Here is a 25,063-nt window from a genome sequence, read left to right as displayed (position 1 = left end):
GCCGATTTCCTAAAACAATGAATACCTAATCTGATAATGGCGGCTGATTCTTTCTGAATTGAGCTTATCGTCCTGGCCAATACAAGTATCATCCAGGCCGATTAGCTCATAACGGCTGCCTTAATGAGGATGCCCTAATTAGGGTTTCTTCTTTTGGACCGATCGTCCAGGCCGATATAAATATCGTCCCGGACGATGTAACCAAAAATAGAAATATTTATGGAACAACAGAAAAATCTTCCAAGCTACAAAACATCAGAAGCCACACTAAATACAATAGACTCAAGAAAGGAAAAAAGTGTACAAACTGACTCAGACCTAGTCTATCCAATCTTGAGCTTGTTTCAAATTGCAGTCTGATCGTGTGGACCTAAAATATTAGTAAAAAAGGCAATCGTAGAGAAATAAGAATGTTTGCTATCATCAAAATCATAAACCATAGATCCGCAACATTGTATATTTTCTACATCCCCCCCCCCGCCATCAATTGTTGTCCCTCCTACCTAAATCACTTGTAGATAACAATCCCTCCGACCTATGTCGCCAATTGTCTACATTCCCTCTAGCCACAGTCATGCTGCAATGATTCTATTGACCAAATGAGCAACTCAACACTCTCTAGAGAATAACTTTCATATCACTAGATTCTTCTAGCTGTAACCAACTAATGTGCTCTATATGTTGTATAGTTTCTACATCCCCCCCCTCCCCCACACACACACACAAAGTAAGTGCCTCATTTGTAATCAACAATAAAAATTAGTATAATTATTTTAATTGGGCAAGACCCCATGTTTTTTCCCCTATTGAGGGTTTTCCACCTAAAATCTTGGTGTCTCTTATGAGTCTTATACCTCTCTTACTCTTATCTATTTATGTCTTCGATTTTTGTATAATATTTGGATGCTAAACTCTATATCTCTCTACCCCACAAATGTTCCAGGATGCAACAAACATACATGTGAATAAATTAGATTGTGAAAAAAAAATTGCAATTAAAACATTTTAAAAATATTAAAAATTCTAATCTAATAAAAGTGGGAAAGTAATCTATAAACTGAAGTCCTAAAAATATTATCCCAACCCCATTCTAACATATCCAAAAATAATTCAAGATATTATCTTGAAAATTTAATTAGAATAAAAATTTTAAAATAGTTAATTTTTTTCCCAGAGAAAAAAATATTAGATTTACTATAAAGTTATTGCAATATAAAACATAATCTACATTAATATTAAAATAAATTGAACAATTAAAAATTAATCGGTATTAATCTTCTTTTCTTTCACATTCATTTTTATCTTGCTCAGCACTGAAACAACAACGCCAGATTTCTCCTTTCGCTCTCGCTCTCCGTACCTAAATCGATAACACGCAACTGCCTGACTTTTTCAGTCCAGAATAAGATCCAAATAACGTGGCATTTTGTAATTATTAAAATTTCCTCGAAAAATAATTTTAATAAAATGACAGCGCCACATCATTCCCATCATTATCTCCTCCCAAAAAAATCTTACATTTCATCACCAAATTTTCTTATTTAGAAGAAAAAAATATTTATTTAATTTTTAATTCCCTTTTAATCTCAACAGAAATCGTAATAATTTTACAGAGAAAGGTAGGGACCACCGCTCGCCGGCCGCCTCCTCTCCGGTGCAAGGCGACCCGAACCGACGCTCAGCTCTTGATTAGGTCTGTCGACGCTTATCTGCTCTTCTATCTGTTATAAAAGAAAAGAGAGAAATAAAATTAAAAAAAAAAAATTTGGAAAGAAAGAAACTGAAGAGCAGAAAGCTGTATAGGTAGAAGACAAACCGGATCTCTTCTTCTTTGAATATTTCATTCGTCATCCGAAGTGTCCGGGCTCGGCTGCTGGTTAAGGTCCGGGTTCTTACAGGACCTTGAAGACTTCGCCGAAGACGACGACGTTAAAGGTTGCGGTAGCGGAGGGTGATTTTGTTGTAGCTGGGCGTCTACCCTTGCCCCTACCTCAGTTGCTTTCTTCCTGATCGACGCCGCCGAAAGACTAGCGGTGGCGGCGGCGACTTCTTCCATGATACCGCTGGTTGCCTCTTCTGCGTTGAGCTCGTCGGGAAAGTTTAGACGCGCTGAACGGCCTCGGAGCAGATAGACAGCGGTGTCGTATGCCCTCGCTGCCGCCACCGGAGTGGAGTACGATCGGAGCCATATTCTCGATCGCTTGTTCGGCTCTCTTATTTCAGCCACCCACTTTCCCCACTTTCTCATCCTTACTCCGCGATAAGGTCTCTCTCTTCCACTTCCCTCCGCCGCTGCCGACGCCGGAGGCGAGCAAGGCTGCAGCGACGGCGGCGGTCTTCTTCTTTCTTTTTTTCTCTCTTCCATTTCTCCCCTCTGCCGACCTTACCCCACTATCCGCTCTCCTCTATATTTATTTCTAAGCCGTTTGTTTGTATTTAGACGTCCAATTATAAGACCATATGAAAGGTTAGTATTACCGAGTTAAGAAAATAAAAATATATAATTATATATATATATATATATTTATTATAGACAGAAATAAATTCGTAAAAAATTTTCTGTCCGATATCCGAACCTAATAATTTCTCCAAACAATAACAGATAAGAAAATTTTTTAGTGGAGGTTTAAATTTATTTTGATAAATATTTCATCAACTTTTTCATTGAGATTTGGATGAACATAAACAATTTAAAAAATATATATAATATTAATAAACAAATACTAGTCATAATTAATATGTCAAAATTTACAAATCATTTATAAATCAAATAAATATCAATTATGATTTATTAAAATTTTAAAACAAAGTTGTTATTCATAATATTTTTAGATTTTACATTTAATTTTAACTTCCATTACTTTTTTTATAAAATATAGTATGTTAATAACTCTATTGATTTTTAAATTAATATAGACAAAGTAAAATAAGCTCTAATTTATCATCTATTATGATTTGCTATACTTTTCATATTTTTTAATAGATTGGTATGTGATGTCTACCGTCGTAATTCTTATATATAAATGAGAGGAGAAGAGAGAGATGATTCAGTTGTTGTGTGTGTGAGAATTGGACTGATGTTAGGGATATTTTGGTAGCCACTAAGTAGTCTCTTTGTTCTCTTCTAATTTATGTTTGTGCATTATGATAATATGTCTATTAATTATTAAATGTTAAAATTATTGTATTATTAGTAAAAATTATTTTCGAGGATGTGCAAGCAGTATGATTAAATTTACTTAAAAAATTGTAAGAAAAAAATTGACATGTATTTAACATTTAACGTAAAAGAAAAAAATATAAGAAGTTTATTATTCTTCTAAGGCTCTGATTCGGTTCGACCCGCCGCTGTCGGCAATAAAATCCGACACGTGGCAGCCGGAGAGCAACGGAAAGATTCCGAACCGCTATCTCAAACGGACACAAAAACTGCCGAGCCGAGCCGCGAGAAACCGGTAGCATATGTCCCCCGCCAGTTACAATCACCACACGTGTCAGTTAGAGGCCCCACGAGTGTATCCCCCGGCTTCATACACGGTCCACATCCTGTCGTTGGGCGCTTGTTTTATTAAGAGTTCATGGTGGTGGTGGCGGCTGTGGGGGATCCAACGGCTAGGATTGGTGGACGAAGGTCGGTGGCCTGTTCGACCTGGCGTCAACGCAATGATGAGCGGACGAGATGGCCGGCGGAGGAAAAAAAAAAGATAATTTTTTTTAAAGTAATTTTTTGTATTTATTATTATATTATTTGGAAATGTAACGAGGAATTTAAAGAAGTAAAAGGCTCCCGATTCCACTGCAATTTAATTTCGCGGCATGGCTGGTTCCCCGGCGCCTTTTGCCGCTGCAGGTCCGTTTTTTTATTTTTTTTAAGTAAAAAATTAATAATATTAAGCAAGCTGTTTAATAGGTCTCCGTTACTTATGGATATATTTTGGACTGTTGTGGAGGAGTGGAGGAAGGCGTATTTATTTTAGAGTGGATTATATTATATGTTATAGGATTAAAAGATGCCGTTGTATTATAATTGTGTTGGATATTGAAGCAAGATCTGTTCAATGGGTTTGCAATCTGATGAGCCTGTCTAATACAAGTATTTTTTTTATTATTAAGAAATGATTGCTACTAATAAATTTGGATTGGGATTAAGCTCTTGTCCAGCTGGGAAATTAGATTGGTAAAAAGAAATAAGTTAGGTCATGAGTGAAATTTTTTGAAAAGAGAGATTTAATTTATTCGTTTGACTTTTTAATTAGATTTGTTGGATGCTAGAAAATTTATGAAGCTAGAGAGTTTTATATCTTAGTTTTAAATGAAGATTAAGCATATGCATAGACAAATATAATTTATAAGAAACAATGAAGTTTTTACATGGATTAGCTGAAATGAAAAAAAAAATCGTTGGGTCTAGCCCGTTTAAAATGATTCACTATTGATACATCGCCAAAAATTGTCTTGCTCAAGCACGAATCTTGAGGCATATTTAAGTTGTCATCTCCCAAAGTTAAATTCGGACCATCTGAACTTCAATTCCAACAAACTTGTAGTCAAATCGAATGTCTCAGAAAGATGAACCCAATGACTCCATAATCGGCCAAATCTGAGCCCAAATGGACTTAAATCAAGGGCTTAAAGCATATTGAGAAACTTTAGAGCAATAATTAGATGACCAAATGATATCTAAATACAGCATGCTTATAGTCAAATCAAGCGGAATGATGAAATATATCCATTAATCCTAATTACTTAAATTTGACATGATTAAGATAATTGGATGAATGCTCTATCATCTGGAAATTCTTTTACTCTCTCCTGGAGTAGGCAAAGAACCTTGGAATTCTTTTAATCCCTCCTGGAGTAGGTAGAGAATCTTGGAATCCTTTTACTCCCTCGGAGAGTAGGTAGAGAACCTTGGATCTGATGCTGATGAAAGTCTCCCTAGAGCCACCAAGGAACTAAGGAAGAAGCTTGATGAAGATGGTGAAAACCTTGCGTGGAGAAACCTTTGTGAATCCCTCGCAACTCCCGCCTATAAGGATCTCTCTCTCTCTCTCTCTCTCTCTCTCTCTCTCTCTCTCTCTCTCTCTTTCTCTCTCTCTCTTATCCTTCTCTAAGCTCTCTCTCAAGTAACCCCAAAAATAAAAAAAATTATAATACGAGTATTAAAAATCCATAAATAGTGGGCTTAAAAAATCCTAAATTTTAAGAGATCCATCTTCTATTCATTTATTACGATACACGTATCGTACATTACAATCAGTGTAATTCAGTCTCGTCCAGCAAGATCATTCAGACAAACTATTCAAGTGTTATTAAATTTCATATAATATGATCAAAACATCGTATGGTACGAACTATAGAAATTTCTTTTGTTTATTTGGGATGATCCTTGGGACGGCTAACTTTGTACACTGGTGATCGTCTAGCACTGTGGACATCGTACAGTACGATTAGTATTAAAATCATGGATTTTGTTTGGTACGATCTTTAGGACGACCAATTTCATACATGGGAAATTATATAATATGAACTTTATCATACAATATGATCAATCATAATAATTATTTATGATTTGATTGCCTCATATCGTGGGATTAATTAAAGGAGATTTTAATTTGGGCATACAGTGCAAACCAAATCGTATTATACGATCAGTACATAATTAGTATCTTTCTTAATCTTTGGCAGCTAGAGTTTTGACAGAGCACAACACTTTATATAGTACAAATTAAAATTGTACATTACGAATTACTTCGTACAATACAAAACCAAGATTGTATAGTACAAATTACTTTAAAAAACAACTCTCTCAAAAATATTTTTATCTCTCCCCCTGTATGTGCATAAGGTAACTCAACAATGGTATCCACCCAATTACATGATACGACTCAAGAAGGAGAAAATACAAAATAAAATGAAAACCAAATGTAACTCTAGTCTACCCGTTCTTGAGCAGATCAGACTGGAAAGTAAATGATGGACTAATTTCTTAAATTGTTAGTACACATAAACACAATATAAAATATCACAAAAATAAGAGAAATCAGTAACAGATACAATAATATTTATTATCATTAAAATCATAATGTTTGAATCATGTTTGCATCACACCACCCATATATTAAGGTCCACCTATCCTCTATCGCCCTTAGAGCACCATTTCTAATTCACTACAGTCCCTTTGACCTCCATTGCCTATTAATAATTGAACGAATGTTTGGAATGAAATTTAAATTAATGCAAGAAATTAAAAAACATAAAAAATAAATGAACATAAAACCATAAAGAATATCTTAAAATTTTATAGTAGTTCAATCAACCTCGACCTACATCCACTCCCTAGAGCCCTCTTTGGGTATTACACTAAACTATAATGAGTCTCCTTTAACCCCCCACAACAAGGCAGAGAAGTCCTTTCAAATCACTTCCACCAAACATGATGTGGTGAATAACATAAAGCAATGCACCCTCCTGGTAATGACAGTGAACCTTTGAAGTCTTTCTCACTGAACTAGAGATGGCAGAGAACCTTCAATCCTTTTTCACCCTCCTAGTGAAAGAAGAGAACCCATGAACCTTAGCTTTGATGCTTCTCTCCCAAGAGAAACTCAAAGAACTCACCAAGGCCACTAGAGGAAGCAAGGTGTAAGCTTGCTAGGAGCAACCATGTGAAAACTCGTTACTCTCCTTCTCCCTCACACATAACCTCAACTTCACCCTCTTTAAGCCCAAGAGTTTTCTCAAGAATTCTCCCTCAAAGTTTCTTCTACATCCAAAAGTTTGCCTTGACATAAGTTTAAATTTCTTAAGTACAAGGCTTCAAAATACTACAAGTTTTTAATTAAGCCTTCATTATTCGTACAACACGATCTAGGTTCGTACAGTATAATTAGTTCAAAATAGGGCTTCATCCAATAGGACAGAGTAGTCATTTATATGAAATTTTCAATTTTTGTGTGCTTATCATATAGCTTCATCGAATATCCATTCAATACAATTAGTTTAATTTCCTTCTATTCATGTAGGATGATTTGATATCATCTCTATAAATTGTTCTGTATGATTTAAATCATACTGCACGTTTACTTAAACGTCAAGGGTTTACCCAACACAAATATTTTGAACAAAGTCAAACTTTCATCCTGTATGGTATCCGAGACGATCAAATTTCTTCTCTATTAGATGTACAGTATGATCTATTTCATATAATATAATTGACCATTTTTATTAAATCTTGATTTTATTAACTAATACTTAGGATATAATATAATACAAATAAGATTTCAAATATCATATAATATAATTAGGATCATACATTATGATTTATTAAAAAATCAATATTCAAAATACTTACTTAAATCATCTAGTGGATAGGGTTTCTTCATGGAAACGAATAGTACAATACGATTAGATTCATACAATATGATTATGATCGTAGAGTACAATTTATTCATAAGATTAATTATAAAATTGGCCATTATACTAATTATTCATATAGTCGATCGTATAGAATGATCAAAATCGTACGGTAGGATTAAAAAAAAACTCACTTTTTTCACTTCCCTGTGTGTGCGTCAACTGTTGTCAATTTAGCATACCCCTTACATGGCAAGACTCGAGAAATACATAATAAAAGAAAATAAAAATGTGAACTCTTTTGAAAAATATCATATTCTACCCAAACTTGAACCTTGATCATTATTGAGTGATGTATGATGTACCTGAAATGTTAGTACAAAAAAAAATGTATACATATATTTGGAGAAATAAAATTTAAACCAATAATGTTTGTTAAGATACAAATTACAAGCTACAGATCTTAGATTGTAACATTTGTCACCCACTGACTATGGTCCCTTGTAAAAGTTTAAATCACGTTGTTAAACCTAGTTAAACTACCCAATACACACAAAGAGGAGATTGGGGTTTAAAATTTTCTTTTTTAAAATTACTTCTTAAAAAAATAGTATCAATTTCAAAAGTACATTCATTGGTCGATTTAAAAATGTGGAAGAAAATGAAATAAAAACTCAAAAGAAATTTTCTCTTATGGAAGCCAATTAAATAAAAACTCTAAAGCATTTTTTTAATTTAGATTTGTTGAAAACAAAAATATGATATATTTTTTCCTCAGGGATATCTCTTTTAATTTTCAACAAATATGAATCCAAAACAATCACAATGCTTTCAACTAAGATTTACAGGAATATAACATATAGGATAGTAAAAATACCAAAAATAAAATGTAAGAAGAACAGGAATGAGAACACAAAAATTTTTATAGTGGTTTGGTAAAAAACTTCACCAATGTCCACTCACCGGAGTCCTTCTCTTCAGGTATTGCACTAAACCTTTACTGACTATCCTTTTTCCCCCACAACAAAGGGGAAAAGTCCTTACAAAATCTCATCCACCAACCTAGTGTAGTTGAGTACCAAAATCTTTTTCACCCTTCAAGTGAGGGAGATAACTGAAATCCTTTTCAACCTTCTGGTGAGGCAAAGAACCTAAATTCTTTTCACCCTTCTGGTGAGGTGGAGTGTCGATGATCATTAGCCTTGAAGACATTTTTTTCTCAGAGCTTTTATCAAGATTAATAAAGATTCATGTAGGAACTTAGGTAGAATCTTGCTTGGAGTAACCAAATGAATTCCCCACTCACATTATTTATTCCTCACACAACTTCTCCCCTTTCTCTTCAAACTTCAAGATCTCTCAATATGACAAATCCCTTGCAAGGAACTCTCTCTGAAATTTACCAACAACCAAAAACTTTCACAAAGTTTAATAAGAGAGCTTAAATACAAGGCTTCCAAAAAAACTCTAAAATTTTAAATCAGCCATCTCTAATCATACAGTACAATCCTAAGATAACATAATGATTAATTTAATATATTATGTTAGTACTGTATGATGAACAAGGGTTTATACATTTAGTTCAAAGACTTGAACTTATTGTTCAGTACGATATCAAGGTTATATAGTACAATTTATTCAATCAAATATGATTTTCACCTTTATGATCGCTAATGAATAATTATCTTCCTGGGAGCTAATCTAGTAGTACTATACAAAGTTGGACATCATATAGTATGATCATAAATCTTTATTAATCTTGACACATTTGTTTAATTACATGATTAGATTAGTTAAGATTTAATTATATCATGCAGTATAATTATAATCATTTAGTACAAATAATTTAATTTTTTAAAAATTAAAATATTGCCAAATATATGATAGGTGGTGATGTTTCTTGATTATAACTAAATACCATGTATAAATTAGATCGTACAGTATGATTAGTTTAAAATTAGATTTCTTAAATTAAATGTTTTAATAAATTTATATTTTACCCTGGCCGTACATTATGATCCAGATCATAAGTATGATTTTTTAAAGAATTAGTGCATTTAATTGTATTTTCCTATGTGTGTGTGAATATTTTTTAAGCTAAACATAAACCTTATATAATTCATAGACCCAAAAAGATAAAATTATAGCCTTGTACAAGTATCCATCCTACATTACCCAATTTGAGTCCTAATCCTTTGGCGATGCTTGGTATATATTGTACCAAAAATTTTAATACACACAAAAAAATATGAAATAATAATAAGTAGGAGAAGCTAAGTAAACTCTAATAATATTTATAATCATCAAAACATAGGTTTACTCTCCTGTATTATAATAATCTTCTCCTATTTAATGATGGAAATTTTGGTTGAATTTCAATTTAGTTTTATTTTCTCCAAAGCTCTTCCCCTTACTAAGTGATATCTTTAAAAATAGGGAGTTCTTATAATTTTTTAAATTAAATAATAAAATTTAATACACAAATAACTAAAATAAGAAGTACACTACATGAATAAAAATAATCTAGAAAAACTAATAAGCTTTACACTACCCCTTTGGACATCACCAAAAAGGAGAGGTAAAAACTAAAAAAAAAAAAAAAAAAAAAAAAAAAAAAAAGAAGAACTATAAAAAGCAATAAGTAAAATTTAAAATAATGGTTCAACACATCACACATGATTAAAAGTATGAAGGTCCGTAATCTAGTGGTGGTAGTGGTGGCTGAATGTATTGGTGAATGATAGAAAATTGGTTATTGAATCACTCATAATCTACCTCATGTTGCTACTAGAGCTCCTCGTACTACTTCTTAAGCCACTTCCAATGCTGAGTAAATTCTTATAAGTGTGTACCCAATTATAACTCCATATAATTAAGTCTCTCTTCGATTGAGTCATAAGCCTAGAGCTGGTAAACATTGCTTATACTGGTTATGGTGCTTCCACTTGCTCAGGAGTTGGTACATAATGACCATAGAGACATCTGTCACTTTGAAGACGTGAAAAGAGTTATTAGAGTAGAAGACTAGGAGGTGTTCGGGTGGTACAAGGTATTATAGGCAATATTTGGATTCCAAATAATAAGCAATAATGTGTCCTAGTGTTAGGTTCTGCTTTTGTTTAATCCTGGGATATCTAATAATTAGCAATAAATTTTCTAAGAAAGGTTTAAAAGTGTATAGGGCTTAAGCTCAAATAATTGAAAACCTTCCACCACCCACTTATGTTAGAGGAATAATAAGCTTCTTAGGTCATACTAGATTTTATAGAAGATTCATTAAGGATTTTTCTAAGACTTGAAAACAATCATGTCATTTGCTTGAGAAAGATGTTTCTTTTGGCTTTAATGATGATTGCCTAAAAGATTTTGACATTTTGAAATATATCTTGATCACTATACCTATCATTTACACATCATTGGACACTGCATTTTGAAATTATCTGTGATGATAGTAATTGTGCTATTAAAGCTTTATTAGGGCTAAGAAAGGATAAAAAATTTTATTCTATATATTATGCTAATAGAACTTTGAACTCAACTCAATTTAATTACACAACCACTTAAAAAGAACTATTAGCTATTGACTTTTCCTTTGATAAGTTTTGACCTTATTTTATTAGCACCCATGTTTTGGTTTATACTAATCATTTTGCTCGTAAATTTTTTATGACAAAAAATGATGTCAACCTAAAATTGGTGAGGTGGATTCATTTAATGCAAAATTTTAATAATTTTTTTTTATATATAGAAAAGGAGTTGAGAACCAGGTGGTTGATCACTTATCTAAAGTTGAGATAGAAACCCCTATAAGTGATGAGAGTGAAATTAGTGAGATTTTCTCTAATGAATATTTATTTGCTATGCATTCATATGGTATGCCTTGGTATGTTAATATTACAAATTTTATTATTACTTGTATGATTCCCACTAATATGTCTTATACCCAAAGGCATAAATTTTTGCATGACAATAAGTTTTATTTTTGGGATGAGCTTCTCTTGTTTAGGAGGTGTAAAGACCAAATCATTAGGCAATATGTACCTGAGAATGAAATTGAATGTATAATTAGGCAACGTCATGATTCATAGTATGGAAGTCATTATGCAGATTTAAGAATTGCTTCTATAATTCTTCAATCTAGGTTTTACTATCCTACTCTGTTTAAGGATACAAATGAATATGTAAAAAACGTGATTGGTGTGACAGGGTAGGTAACATTACATGAAGAAATGAAATGCCTCTTAGCATTATGTTGGAAGTAGAAATTTTTTATGCTTGGGGACTTGATTTATGGTAGCATTTATGAATTTATAATGAAATCAATGCATTTTGATAATTATTAATTATTTTCCCAAGTGAATTGAAGGAGTAGAAACCCCCAAAATAGATTCTCAAATTGTTATTAAGTTTCTTAAGAGAAATGTTTTTAAAAGAAATGGAGTACCTAGAGTGATTCTTAGTGATATGAAAAATCATTTTTGCAATAAAAGAGTAGTTGACTTAATTTTAAAATATGGAATAAATTTAGAGTTGTAACTGCCTATCATATCTAAATTAGTAGTCAACTTGAAATTTGTAATAGGATTTTAGAAAAAATTATTAGTCTAATATGAAAGATTGGGCTATACTTGGCTAATGCACTTTAGACTTATAGGATTACATTTAAGACATTTATTAGTATGTCACCATACAGATTATTATATGAAAAAGCCTATCATTTCCCATTATAATAAGCACATAAAGTTTTTGAAGGATTTGAATTACAATATTAAGGATATAAAGTAAAAAAAGATTGATACAATTGAAAGAGTTGGAAGAATTTAGACCCGAGGCTTATGAAAACACAAAGCTATATAAGGAACAAATAAAGAAGTGGCATGATTGTATGCTTATTAGGAAATAATTGGAGCTTAGATAAGAAGTACTTCTATACAATTCAATATTGGAATTATTTCTAGAAAAATTAAAGTCAAGGTGGTTTGGACCATTCACAAATGTAAATGTGTATCCTTATAGAGAAGTTGATATTCATGACCTTAAAAGTATCAAAATTTTTAAAGTTAATGATCATATATTGAAATTGTAACTTGGAGGAGATGATCATTACTTTAGGAGCTCTATAGAGTTGGCTCATCTTGAGTAGGATGTTAGCAAAGTATGGATGATGATCATAAACTTAGCATTATTTGGGAGGCAACCCAATTGATCCTTGTGTTTTGTGTTGGGAGTTTAATCTAACTAAAGATTGTATACTTAACGGTGTTTTTGAGGCAATCCAATTTATCCCAATTTAGTCTTCCAGAATTATATGTTTGTTGATCATTGTTAATTTAGGAGATTTTATGTCTAATATAAACCTTACATTTATTTATGTGTGTGCAATATATCATTTATAGTATATGAATTATTATGGAAAAATTTACCCCATTACCATAGTGCTATACCCTTAAGTGCCACAATACTATGCTAATTATCAAAATATTATTTAAGTTGATCATACCAAAAAGGTGAAGGAATCCAACACCGTAGTGCTAATTCACCCTCTAGAGAACCACAACACCTTCAATGTAGCAGCGTGGAGTTAAGCTATCCAATCATTTTTTAAGAATGTGTGTCAAAGTATCACCCATATAACATTGCAATGCTTATTCAAAACTTTACCTTGGTAGTTTAAGCATAGTGGGGGTGGTCATTTTGATCACCATAGCATTGCCACTTTTCGAGTATTGTGGTGGTCTCATTGTCAGAAATCTTATGAATATAATATCTAAGAGTAGCGTTATAATGCTACCTATCCCTTATGCCATAATTCTAGTACCCAAATTGATAAGATTTCACTGAGCATTAGCAGTACTTAAGCTAGTACTATAACACTATTAAGTTTATAAATAGTGATGGGGATAAATTTCATTTCTTGTTTTCTTTCATTTTCTTTCAAGTTCTAGAGTCAAAGAGCCTTTGAGTTTTAGGTTCCCTATTTAGTTTCATAAAGATAGAGTTGGATATAAGGATTTACATTAGTAAGAAGAGGGGAAGCTCCACATCTCATGACACCATATTATTAACCACTACTAGAACTACCTTTTTATGCATCATATCCCTTCTAACACCTTAATCATTCAATAATTATTCACCAACATGACACAACCTAAAAATGAGTGTCTTTGTTTATAGTAATTGGCTTCCTTTCACTCTTATCTCCATCAATCAAATCTTTCAAACCCCTAACTTCCAACTTAGTGTGGTTGAGTACCTAAAGTTTTTAACCACTATCTTTGACTAGAAGGATATTATTAGTGTCCGCTATTGGGATTACCTTATTGTACATCCTCACCTTGATAACACTATGATTATTGAATAATTCATCAACAACATGAAGCATCCCCCAAAATGAGTGTCTTTTTTTATAGGTAATGAGTTCATTTCACTCTTATCTCCATTAAACAAATCTTCCAAAGCCTTAACTTCCAATTTAGTGGGGATGAGTATCTAAATTTTTTACTACTAGGAGATTATTAGATACCTAATTTGTAGGGATTTTAAAGCCCAATATATAAGGAGCGAAGAAAAAACAACTAACTTTCCTAATTTTCTTCTCACACATGAGTCCAAAGCTTGGCACTACTTATCTCTACTAAGCTTATGCCTAACATGAGTATTAGTGAGGTAACAAAGGATAAGGTGGATATAAATTTCTATATTCAAAAGGATATGATTGTGTATTTTGAGAAAGTTATTTTTTAATCTATCCAATACATAATTAGGTGGTCAACTTTTATAGGACTAAGGCATCGTAGTTTAATTTGTGATCGTTATGAGTTAGTCAAGGTATTAAGAAACCTAGGAGAGGAGAAAAACATGCCTTCTTTCACCCAAACTCATCCAAGATCATATTATTCAAAATCACCATGTTAGTGCATGATGAGGGATTCAGCCTTTCAAACCAGCCTATACGCAGAGAGGTTGAGATCCTAGAACATTATGAGATCTGGTGGCAAGCCATCCAGATCAAGTAGGTCAGATCAGGTTTTTTATGGATCATTTTGTGAAATAATTGAATGTGTTAGAATAGGGGATACATGCCCATTATGACCACATAATGCTCCAACACTAATAATAATATTATAACATAAATTTAAATTCAAACCCTTTTGACCAATAACAAATAGATAAATTCAAATCAAAATTACTTAAACATAAACTATTTTAAGGAATATCAAAATCATTTAGCTTAGTACACACTTTAGATTACTTTTTTGAACAACCAACTCTATCCTTAGCATTATGTTGCTAATGTTCTCTAGAAAATCAATGACTTAGAATAAATTTATAGAATTATAAATAGACTTTAGAGTCTAGATTAAAGTCACATCAAATTATATTTTTAGGTACATTTAAATCCTAAACATATTCTAAATCCAATGTTTGAATTCTAAACCTAAATCCTTGATTCTAATTAAATAAGATCTATCAATCCTTTCTTACATTAAACCTAAAAAGTATGATTTTAAAATTATGTGCTTAGGTGGATAGTTTGAAGTCTCCTATTAGCAATTATAAGTCTTATAAGTCCTAATTTGCAAAATATTTTATATCTTGCTTTCGCCAGTAGACCCAGGGGTGGGCTTCATCTACTATTCTTATAAATTGTAACCTTAAACTTAAATTTTATCCTAGTCCAAATGTAAAGAAAAAAATAGAATAAGCTAAAGTGTTTCTATTTTTCCATAATCTCATACACTCTCCACCTTTCTTCCTTTGATTTATAAAGAAGTGTTCATAATTTGAACTTTTCTAATTGATAGGTAAGTCTAAATTCAAATCATTGACTAAACCATTATAAATCTAAAGTAATCAAGTCATCATTTTAATCAAGAGCTTTCTTAGGAGTTGTCTTCAGATGTAACTAACCATATAGGCTTGCCTCTGTGGGATACCTTAAACCGAGTATAAATTAATAAACCATGTTTTAGTTCACTAGAGTAGGAGAAAAATCTTTGGATGTAGACTAAAGTTTTATGCATTATTAATTTCATTTTGAAAATGATAGGTGAATATAATTTTATCTTTTAAGATGAATAGTATGTTCTCTAGAGTGAGTTTAATTATGAAAATAAAATCTATTTACATTATCAAACCGATAATCAAGCATCAATCTATCTTTCAAGTTGGTATGTTATTTGATTTGTAAATTTGATTATAAAAAATAAATTTAATCATTTGGCACAATTATTTTTTTCTATAATGATGATGTTGTTAAACTTAGGTTGTTTCCATTTTAACTTAAGGATAAAAATATTATTAAATTTATTTCCCACATGCTCAATTACAATTTGGAATGATCTTGCCAAAAAAATATTTGCTAAATATTTTTCACCATCTAAAATTATTAAAATTTGAAATGACATCAGATCTTTTACCTAATTAGATGATGGATCTATTTATGAATTATGGGAGACATATAAAGAACTCCATAGGAAATGTCCCATCATTATCTTCCAAATTAATTAATTATTCAAACCTTTTATAATAGCCTTATAGGTTCTTATTGATTTTGATTCCTTATAGGTTGTTAAACCTAAGCTATTATCCCAAGGCTAACCGAGAGGGGGAGGGGGGTGAATTGATAATTAAAAAACAATTCTCAATCAAAACATAAATTCAAACCAAAGTTCACCACAAAGAAAATCAATGTGCAGAAATTAAATATTGAAAAAGCAGTAATAAAGAACACAAAAATGTATAGTAGTTTGGGTCAACTCGACCTATGTCCACTATCCATAGGCACCCTCCGAGTATTGCAGTAAACTTAGTGACTCTCCTTTTGCTTCCACAGCATGGAGGAGAAGCCTTTACAAACCTCCTGTATTACACTATTACCAAAATGTCTCTCCTTTTGCCCCCACAGTAAGGCAGAGAAGCCTTTATAAAACCTCTCTTTCACCAATCCCCGGCGCGGTAGAGAATCATCGTCCTTTCACACCCTCCAAGTGTCGGCAAAGAACCATTGTCTGTTCATACTCTCCAAATGTCGACAGAGAACCTTCGTCCTTTCACACCCTCTAAGTGTCAGTAGAAAACTGTCATCTATTCACACTCTCCAAATGTCGATAGAGAACTATCATCCTTTCACACCCTCCAAGTGTCGATAGAGAACTGTCGTCCTTTCACACTCTCCATGTGTTGGTAGAGTACCAGATCTTCTTCAAAGATCTTCTCATAAGTAACTAGAAAGAAGAAAAGAAGAGTAATCATCAAAATCACAAAGAGATCCTTACCTTTAAATAACCTTGCGAAACCTTCACACTTCACTTACAAGAAATCTCTCTCAAACACTCTCCCACACTCTTTCACTTGCTCTTGAAAAATTATGAAGACAAGACTTTTCACATCAGTTTTAGTGGACCTTTTATACCAAAGACACGAAAAACTATCCAAAAAACTAAAATTTTGAATTTTGAGCGTACACGATCGTATGTTAGTACGTATGAACAGTTCCAAAACTATTGTGTATGAACCTATTATGAATCAGTATGAAATCATTTTGTACATGATGATCATCTTGTATGAACAGTTAAAAATTTTTCATCTTTGTCGGGACGAAGAGGGACCCCATAATTTTGTACCCTATATGGCGTACATACGATGATGACATCGTACGGTATGATCATTTATGAAAATTTTCTAGTTCGTCACGATAAAAAGGGACCCGCCCAATTTGTACCCTGGATGGCGTACAAATGATGATGTCATCATACGATACAAATTGTTTAGAAAATTTTCAAGTTCGTCAGGATGAAAAGGGACACGTCCAATTCATACACTAGATGGCGTACGTACGATGATGACATCGTATGGTTTGAACCATTTAGAAAATTTTCAAGTTCATCTGGATGAAAGCGACCAGTCCAATTTGTATCATGGATGGCATACATATAATGATGACATCGTACGGTATAAACCGTTCAGAAAATTTTTAAGTTTGCCTAGACGAAATGTCAGGATGAAAGGGACCCATCTAATTCATACTCTAGAAGGTATGTATGAATGGTATATCATACAGTACGATCCATACTTAGAAAAATTTTCTTCTATATGTTCGTTTGATTGCCCGAATGGGAAAATAACTGATCAGATCATCCCATATGAAAAGACATTGTACAATACAATCAATTTAAAAATTATAGATTTTTAACTCTCCCCTGATGTGTGTGTGTGTGTGTGTGCATAGTTACTCAATTACATTTTTTTAATTAGAAACCACAAAAGGGCCCACGTGTTGATATAAAAAAATAGGTCATAGTCCTTAAGGAAAAAATTAGCTCACTATTGTTTAAAAGAGCTACAAAACAAAACAAATGAAAACCTACAAGCCAATTTTTTGCACTACAAAAAATTACAGGAACACCTAATAACATTCTACTGATGCTATAGGAAAGAATCCAAAAAAGAAGGAACAAATGAATATAGTTAAGCCCAATCCTTCTGACAAAAATCTGAAAAGCATTAATATTTAGCCTTAACTGCAAAAAAGAAAAACAGCAAAAGAAACAGCTACACAAAATAAATATATTAGAAGCAAAAGAATAATAAAAAGGGTAGATGCAAGAGAGAAGGACAAATATGGCCAAATTATTCCAAGATAAGCACGTCATAAGATTCAGACTAACAGAGCTCAGAATACTCTCATAGATTCTAGCTTCATTAGCAAAGTCCAGAAGCCACTCAATCCTACATGGGGGGTAAAACCAAAATTCCACCAATAACTGCCACCAGGTACTCCACAAAATAACAACAGCACAGGACAGATTAATAATATTCCCAAAATAGGTCAGAGAATCGAAACACCACTTCCAGGTGAGTTGGAAAGTCCACAACATATCAGTAAAAATCTGGACAGAACAGCACCCAACAACATCCCAGCAAAATAGCTGAATAAGGCTCCATAAAATCCATTGACTAGTAAGCCGAGCAAGAGTAAAATAAAGGCATCACCTGGATAGAACATACCACTCAATAAAGGAAGCAATCCCAATCACAGTCCAACCATTACCCCTAGCCTCGATAGGAGAGCAACAGAGGGAATGAGCTTTAGCTCAAAAACTAATAAAATCATAGCTCCAGTCCAAAATCCCAATGACTAAAGCTAAACAAGGAAAAACCAAATAATGGCAACCATCGAAATCCCAACTAAGAGAAAATTAGTAGCTGCAACTACCATCACCAAGGATGTAACCACAGTAAAGATACCAACCGAATAGAAAAAGGAACGGTATAGCCAACAGAGAAGTAAAGTCCATCCACCTTACCACCCCACCATCTAAAGCAAAAAGCGAGCTCCAACCAAAACAAAAACCAAAGATGTTCATTCTACAAAAATAAAAGACACCATGATTATCAAGAATAACCATGAAAAGCCCCCCAATGAACAAAAACGTACAATAAGGTCAAAACAACCAAGAGATACAAAAGTCACAAAGGACCAAAGAAGAAACCAAACACAAAAAACTGCACCAAGAATTAATGAATAACATAAGGGGTACCACATTTATCCAAATAAAGCAAGCCTTTAAGATAGCTTGGAATAGTAGAAGGGATAAAATCAGTAAAATAGTTTATGTTACCACCCCAATTAGCAAGCCAAGAACCACAAGTATTTCCCACACAACTAACATGGGAATAAAAAAAATTGGTATGCAACAAAAGCCTTTTAATTTCCCTAACAAGATAGAAGTTATTAGGAGAGCAACCTACCTCCTCAAAATCATTAAGAGGAGAAATATTCAGCCCAGAGTTAACTTCAATATATAAATTCGTTAAGTTTAGAGGAAGGCATAACAAAATACCATAAAGAATAGCCCTCAAAATATTAGTATCAGCATTACCTTTTTGAATCGGGCCCGCAAAGGCAACCATAAAATGGCCATGAGAATCCCTAATAAGGCCACTACAACCATCCATAAACTCAGAATTAATAACAGTAACGTTCAATTTAAAGAAATTAGACAGAGGTTTACTCCAGTAAACAACATTAGGATAAGAGGGGATACGATCCCAATTGATCCCAAAAAAAGTACTAGCATTATAACAATTTTTAAAACTCTTAATAAAAATCAATTTAACTGCCACCAAAGCTAAATCTTATCCTTCACCCTTTGAATAACATTAAGGTGGTTCATTTTTACTCCATTAAAGACAAAGTTATTCCTCTCCAACCAAAGAAACCAAAGAATGAGGGAAGGAATAGTACTGTGTATGTGGCATTTAGTGCCAAAAAACCAAAACTTAAGTAAAGAGTAAAGAGAGATATGTGAATTAAAGTAGTTAAGTTGCAACAAATCATCAAAATAGACCCAAGTTCTAACAGCCATAGGACCAGAAACAAAAACATGATGTATATTCTCCATGTGAAAACAACATTGGCACTTAGAGGCTAAATTGAAACCCTTGTTAAGGAGGTTATCCTCCATAGGGATAAATATGTGTAAAACTCTCCAAACAAAAATAGAAACTGTGGTTGGGATGCTCTTATGCCAGATCATATTAAAAATATTATCTCTGATGCCTTTTTCTTTAAAGGAGTGCCAAGTATTCCTAAGATAAAAACTGCCAACATTGGACAAATTACACAAAATAATGTCTTTGGAAGAAGCATTAATAGGAAGATTTAATATACGATTAATAAGGTAGTCAGGAAGGATACTAGAAAGCTTATCATAATCCTAACAAGTCTCATTAAAGAAATAGTTAACTTTAACAGAGGTAGAAGAAGTAGAATTCAGAATAGAGTCAATAGAATCATTACCAAGCCATTTATCTTGCCAAAAAAAAAAAATGTTACCTTCCCCAAGACCCCAAGAAATAAAGGGTTCCACCTCCCAGTTAACTTTGCAAAGCCTTTTCCAAACTTTGGAGTTCCCATTCTTAGAAGAAATATTAATAGGATGCCGACCTACACAATATTTATAATGCATAAAAGTAGCCCACAGATTCTCATTAGAGTGCAAAGTAAACCAAAGTTTAAAAGAGAAGGCCTTCACAAGGTCATTTAAATTCTTGCAGTCAAGACCACCTTCATTCAAAACACCATAACATTTCTCCCAGGCAGCCCAAGTAATATTAGATGTAGAAGATGTACATTTTCAAAAGAACTTGTTAAAAATTTTGTGGATCCTACTACACACTTCCTTAGTAGGAAAAATAGTTTGAAACATATAAACAGGTAAAGCACAAAGAACACATTTGATATGAGTCACTCTGCCACCAAAACTAATAAAGTTAGAATCCCAAGATAAGAGTTTATTTTGAACAGAAGAAATAAGATCATCAAATAAAAAGTTTGGGATAGGAAAGAGGGACACCAAGATACTTCAAAGGCAAGTTAGATTGAGTAAAACCAGAGGCATCTTTAATAGCTAAAATCCACTCATTGGAAATCCTCTTAGAAGCAATAAATCAACATTTATTTCTACTAAAAGAAAGACCACTAGCCAATTCAAAAATGTTTAAAAAAATCCATAAGTTTATAAAATCTATTGATAGTGGCATTAGTGAACACAATGAAGTCATCCGCAAAGCATAAGTGGGAAATATTAAACCCTCTCAAAGTTCTATAATAAAGACCAGGATTAAGCTCAAATAAATTAAAAATACCCATGGAATGAAATTCAGCCGCAATAATAAAAAGAGCAGGGGAAATAGGATCACCCTGCCTTAAGCCATTAGAGGATTTGAATAACCCATGCCTAGAGCCATTCAGAATGATAGAAAAATAAACATTTTCAATGTTGATAAACATAGAATTAAAGCCGAAAAGATCAAGCATAAAATAGATAAAATTCCAATTAATATTATCGTAAGCTTTAGCGATATCAAGTTTCAAAATAACAATGCCCCCTCTAACCCTAACATCTAAATCTTGAGTCAATTCATAAGCTAAAAGAATTTTATATGTGATAGCCCTACCTTTCACAAAGCCCATTTGGAAAGGAGAAATAATGTTAGGAAAAATAACATAAAGATGATTAGAGATAATTTTGGAAACCAATTTATTGAAAAAAGTATAAAGACTAATAGGACAAAAATCATTCCAAGTTTGAACATAGTTGTTTTTAGGAATAAGCACTAAGGAGGTAGAAGTAAAAAACTTTGGGATAGGATTACCAGCAAAAAAATCCAAAATATTAGAAAATATATCATTATGAATAATGTGCCAACACTTTTGAAAAAAGAGAGTCGTATACCCATCAGGACCAACAATAGAATCACTATTCATGTCCATTAAAGTGTCTTTAACCTCCTCCAAAGAAGGAGGTCTACAAAGACAATAGTTAACCTCAGGAGAGACAAGTTTAGGAAAAGAGTGATCAACAATCGCAATAGGAGTGAAATCTTTGTTAAAATGCTTATGGAAATAAAGAACAGCTAAGTTAGCAATCTCACCATGGTCATTAGCATAGGAACCATCCTCCCTTTGAATGTTATTGATGCTCTTCTTAATCCTTTTTCTCTTAGTTAAAGCATTAAAGTACTTGGTATAATTATTACCCTGAACTAAATGCCTAGCAGCAGCTTTCTATTTCCAATAGACCTCTTCTTAAGCTTGAAGATTAAAAAGATCAAGTTTAGACTGCTTAAGCAAAGAAAAGTTAGCATCATAAGGATCACTATGACAAGCATTCTCATTAAAATCCACACATTATTCAGCTTGTAAAATATTAGAGAAGATATTACAAAACACATTGTGATTCCACCAATTTAAAGCTTGCTTCAACCTTTTAAGCTTGAACCACAATCTTTTCATGCCAACAATAGAGTTATCAGGATGTAAAGGAGCATTCCAGTTATTATTCACAACATCAAAAAAGGAATTATTAAGTAACCACATATTTTGAAATCTAAAAGGAGAGATAGTATTAGTTTGATTATTCTTAATAGTGATAAGCAGCGGAGAATGATCAGACAGTGTTCTACTAAGATGATGCACATTAGTAAAATTAATAGCATTAATCCATGAGTCATTAAAAAGCACACAATCTAGCCTCTGCCATAAGTGCTCCCTATTCCAGGTAAATTTATTACCAACAAAACCAATATCAATCAAATTACAAGATAATATCATATTAATAAAATAAGACATGGAACGAAAAGAAGGAGTAGCTCCACCAAACCGTTTAGAAGATGTAGAGATAGCATTAAAATCACCACCCACCAACCAAGGTAGATGACATATACTATGAAAATTTGTAAGATGTTCCCATAATAATTTTCTAATATAGAGAGAAGTGGCAGCATATACAAAAGAAGCACAGCAGTGAAAATTAAAAGCCTCACTTTACAATGCATAACCTGGGTGAAATCTCCAATACATCAATTTTAATGGGATTTTTCCACAAAACCATATTTTGTTAGACTTATTCGAAATAGCATGATTAAAACCAAGATAAGAAGGTATAAACTAACCTAGATGCTGGTATAAGGGGTTCAAGTAAAATAAGAATAGAAATGTCATGAACACGACATAAGTTTTTAACACGAATCCTAGAAGAGAGGCAACCAATGCCCCTAACATTCCAAATAATAGTGCTAAACATAAAAATAGATTAAAGAGAAGTAGTAGAGTTAGTATTTCTAACATTAGATCTGGTAGGTTGCAATGAAATATGCTTAGGCTTATGGCCTCTTTTACTATGAAATTTAATAAAACTAGTATCATGATCATCCTTAGTAAAACACATAGCCTCAATTTTCATATCATCATAATCTATAAGAGCATCACTATTGTTATTAGAATGAGAAGGGGTTTTCCATCATTAGTTAGTTCCTTGTGTAAACTAGGAAATTCATCCTCCATAAACTTACCACCATCATCCCAATTGTCATTTACCTTCAAGGCCGACTCCTTCATGAAGAAAGAAGGTAACTTATGTGTTTCCATAGAAACAATTTCTCTTTCCTCCAAAGCCAAGTTAGTGTTTTCAACTTATTTCCGAACCAAATGATCATACACAGGAGTATCTTCCTGATCAATAATAGGATTCATAGAATTAGTAACATCAGTTGAAGTATGATCTAAAATGTAAGTAGGATAAATTTCCACAATATTTAAATCATTCACCACATTGTTCTCACTATCATTAGAAACCACCTTAAGTAAATCATTAGCAACAACATTTAAATGAGGTATTTCCTGTTCTTGAGAATAAGGTAAGCTAACCGGAGGGACCATCATCATTTCAGCCATAGGAACCATTACCATAGGAGAAATGTGATCACCTAAAGGAAGATTAGGAGAATACTTAGGATCATTATTATCCTTTTTAGTACATAAAACCTCATTTGACTATTTTAAAGAATTCTTTTCAGCACGCAAGTTTAGGTATTTCCAAAAACATTCATTCACAGCATTGCCATGCATTTTGCAAAATGAATAGAAAATAGGTAAATTCTCAAACTCAACTTTTTGAAAATAACCTTTAACTTCAGATCCGATCCAAATTTCATTAGAATACTTTTTAGACACATCTAATTCAACCAAAACCCTAGCAACAGACGGCCTAAAGATCGAAGCAGTCACTTGATCAATTTGTAAGGGATGGCCAAAGATAGATGCCAAACCAAATAAAATTTGCTGATTAAAAAAGTGTAATATCAAATTTGGAAAAGCCAGCCAAACCAGAGCTATAGGGGATTCCTCCCTAACATCAAAATTCGAAGTCCATTTTAATAACTGCATTTGACATGCTTGAATTTAATACGATCTACGAGCAAAAATTTGACTATAATCAAGATCATTGGAAAGTTGTATAGTGATATGCCTTTGATCGAGTAAACCCACATGAAAAGAATCGAAAAGCTTAAGATTAACAAAAAACTTATGAATAACATCAAGATTTGGCCTCCTCAAAATAAATTTACTAACCAATGTAAGATCAAAAGACGCAGGAAGCTGATTAACAACGAAGTCCTAAAAAAATAGAGCTGGACAACCCTTATACGACGAATGCATAAAACACAATTTTGGAGAAGAGGAGGAACCTCCAGTGAGGGCCTCTTTAAATAACCGAGTTTTCCCTTCATGGGATGAAGAGACAGGGTGTGATGATGACGGGATCGTCATCACCCCACAAAAAAACTCAAAGAAAATTACAAAATAAAAGCAAGAGAAAGATCCACAAATGAAAATCTAGAGAAACAAAACAAAATAACCCGAAAAATCCAACCAGTTACTCAATTATAATCACACTCTCTCAGAATCAATAAAATAATAATAAAAAACAAATATACTTCATTTACAATAAACTATAAATTGATCTTATTTGAATTCTTCAATAATCCGGAGTATGATTTCCCTAATATGTTAGTACACACAAATAGAAAAATAATTCTTCTAAAATATGTTAGGAGAAATAATAAACAAAGTAATAATATTTGGAATCATAAAAAATATACAAATTGTAAGAATATCAACATACAAGAACTAAGTTGCAACTATCTTAATAATCTCCCCTTTTCTTATGATGGCAAAACAATTATTTTTTGAGTAAACTTATATACCCTAAATTTCTCCTTAGCTCCCTCTAAAAGAATAAACATGTGAAATAATACATTATTTATTGATATTAATTTAAAGATCAAATACATTTAAGCACTTTGATATCAATTTCATCAAAATAAAAACATCACAACATCAATATAAAGACTAAAC

At 32.5% G+C, this 25,063-nt stretch overlaps 1 protein-coding gene across 1 annotated transcript; it reads right to left on the bottom strand.

Moving 5' to 3' along the window:
* Positions 1 to 1,457: 1,457 nt before the first annotated feature.
* LOC110098714 (ethylene-responsive transcription factor RAP2-1) lies at positions 1,458 to 2,420 on the bottom strand. The gene is made up of 2 exons (XM_020825656.2): positions 1,817 to 2,420; positions 1,458 to 1,721 (listed from the first exon to the last, which is right to left on the bottom strand). Exon 1 carries the CDS (start codon positions 2,363 to 2,365, stop codon positions 1,841 to 1,843), a length of 525 nt encoding a protein of 174 aa, XP_020681315.1. The 5' UTR covers positions 2,366 to 2,420; the 3' UTR covers positions 1,458 to 1,721; positions 1,817 to 1,840.
* Between the last annotated feature and the right edge of the window lie 22,643 nt (positions 2,421 to 25,063).

Source organism: Dendrobium catenatum, unplaced genomic scaffold, assembly GCF_001605985.2.
Source record: "Dendrobium catenatum unplaced genomic scaffold, ASM160598v2 fragScaff_scaffold_313, whole genome shotgun sequence".
Lineage (NCBI taxonomy): Eukaryota > Viridiplantae > Streptophyta > Magnoliopsida > Asparagales > Orchidaceae > Dendrobium > Dendrobium catenatum.
The sequence above is the reverse complement of the archived record's forward strand: the minus strand, read 5'-3'. Positions and strand labels throughout refer to the sequence as shown.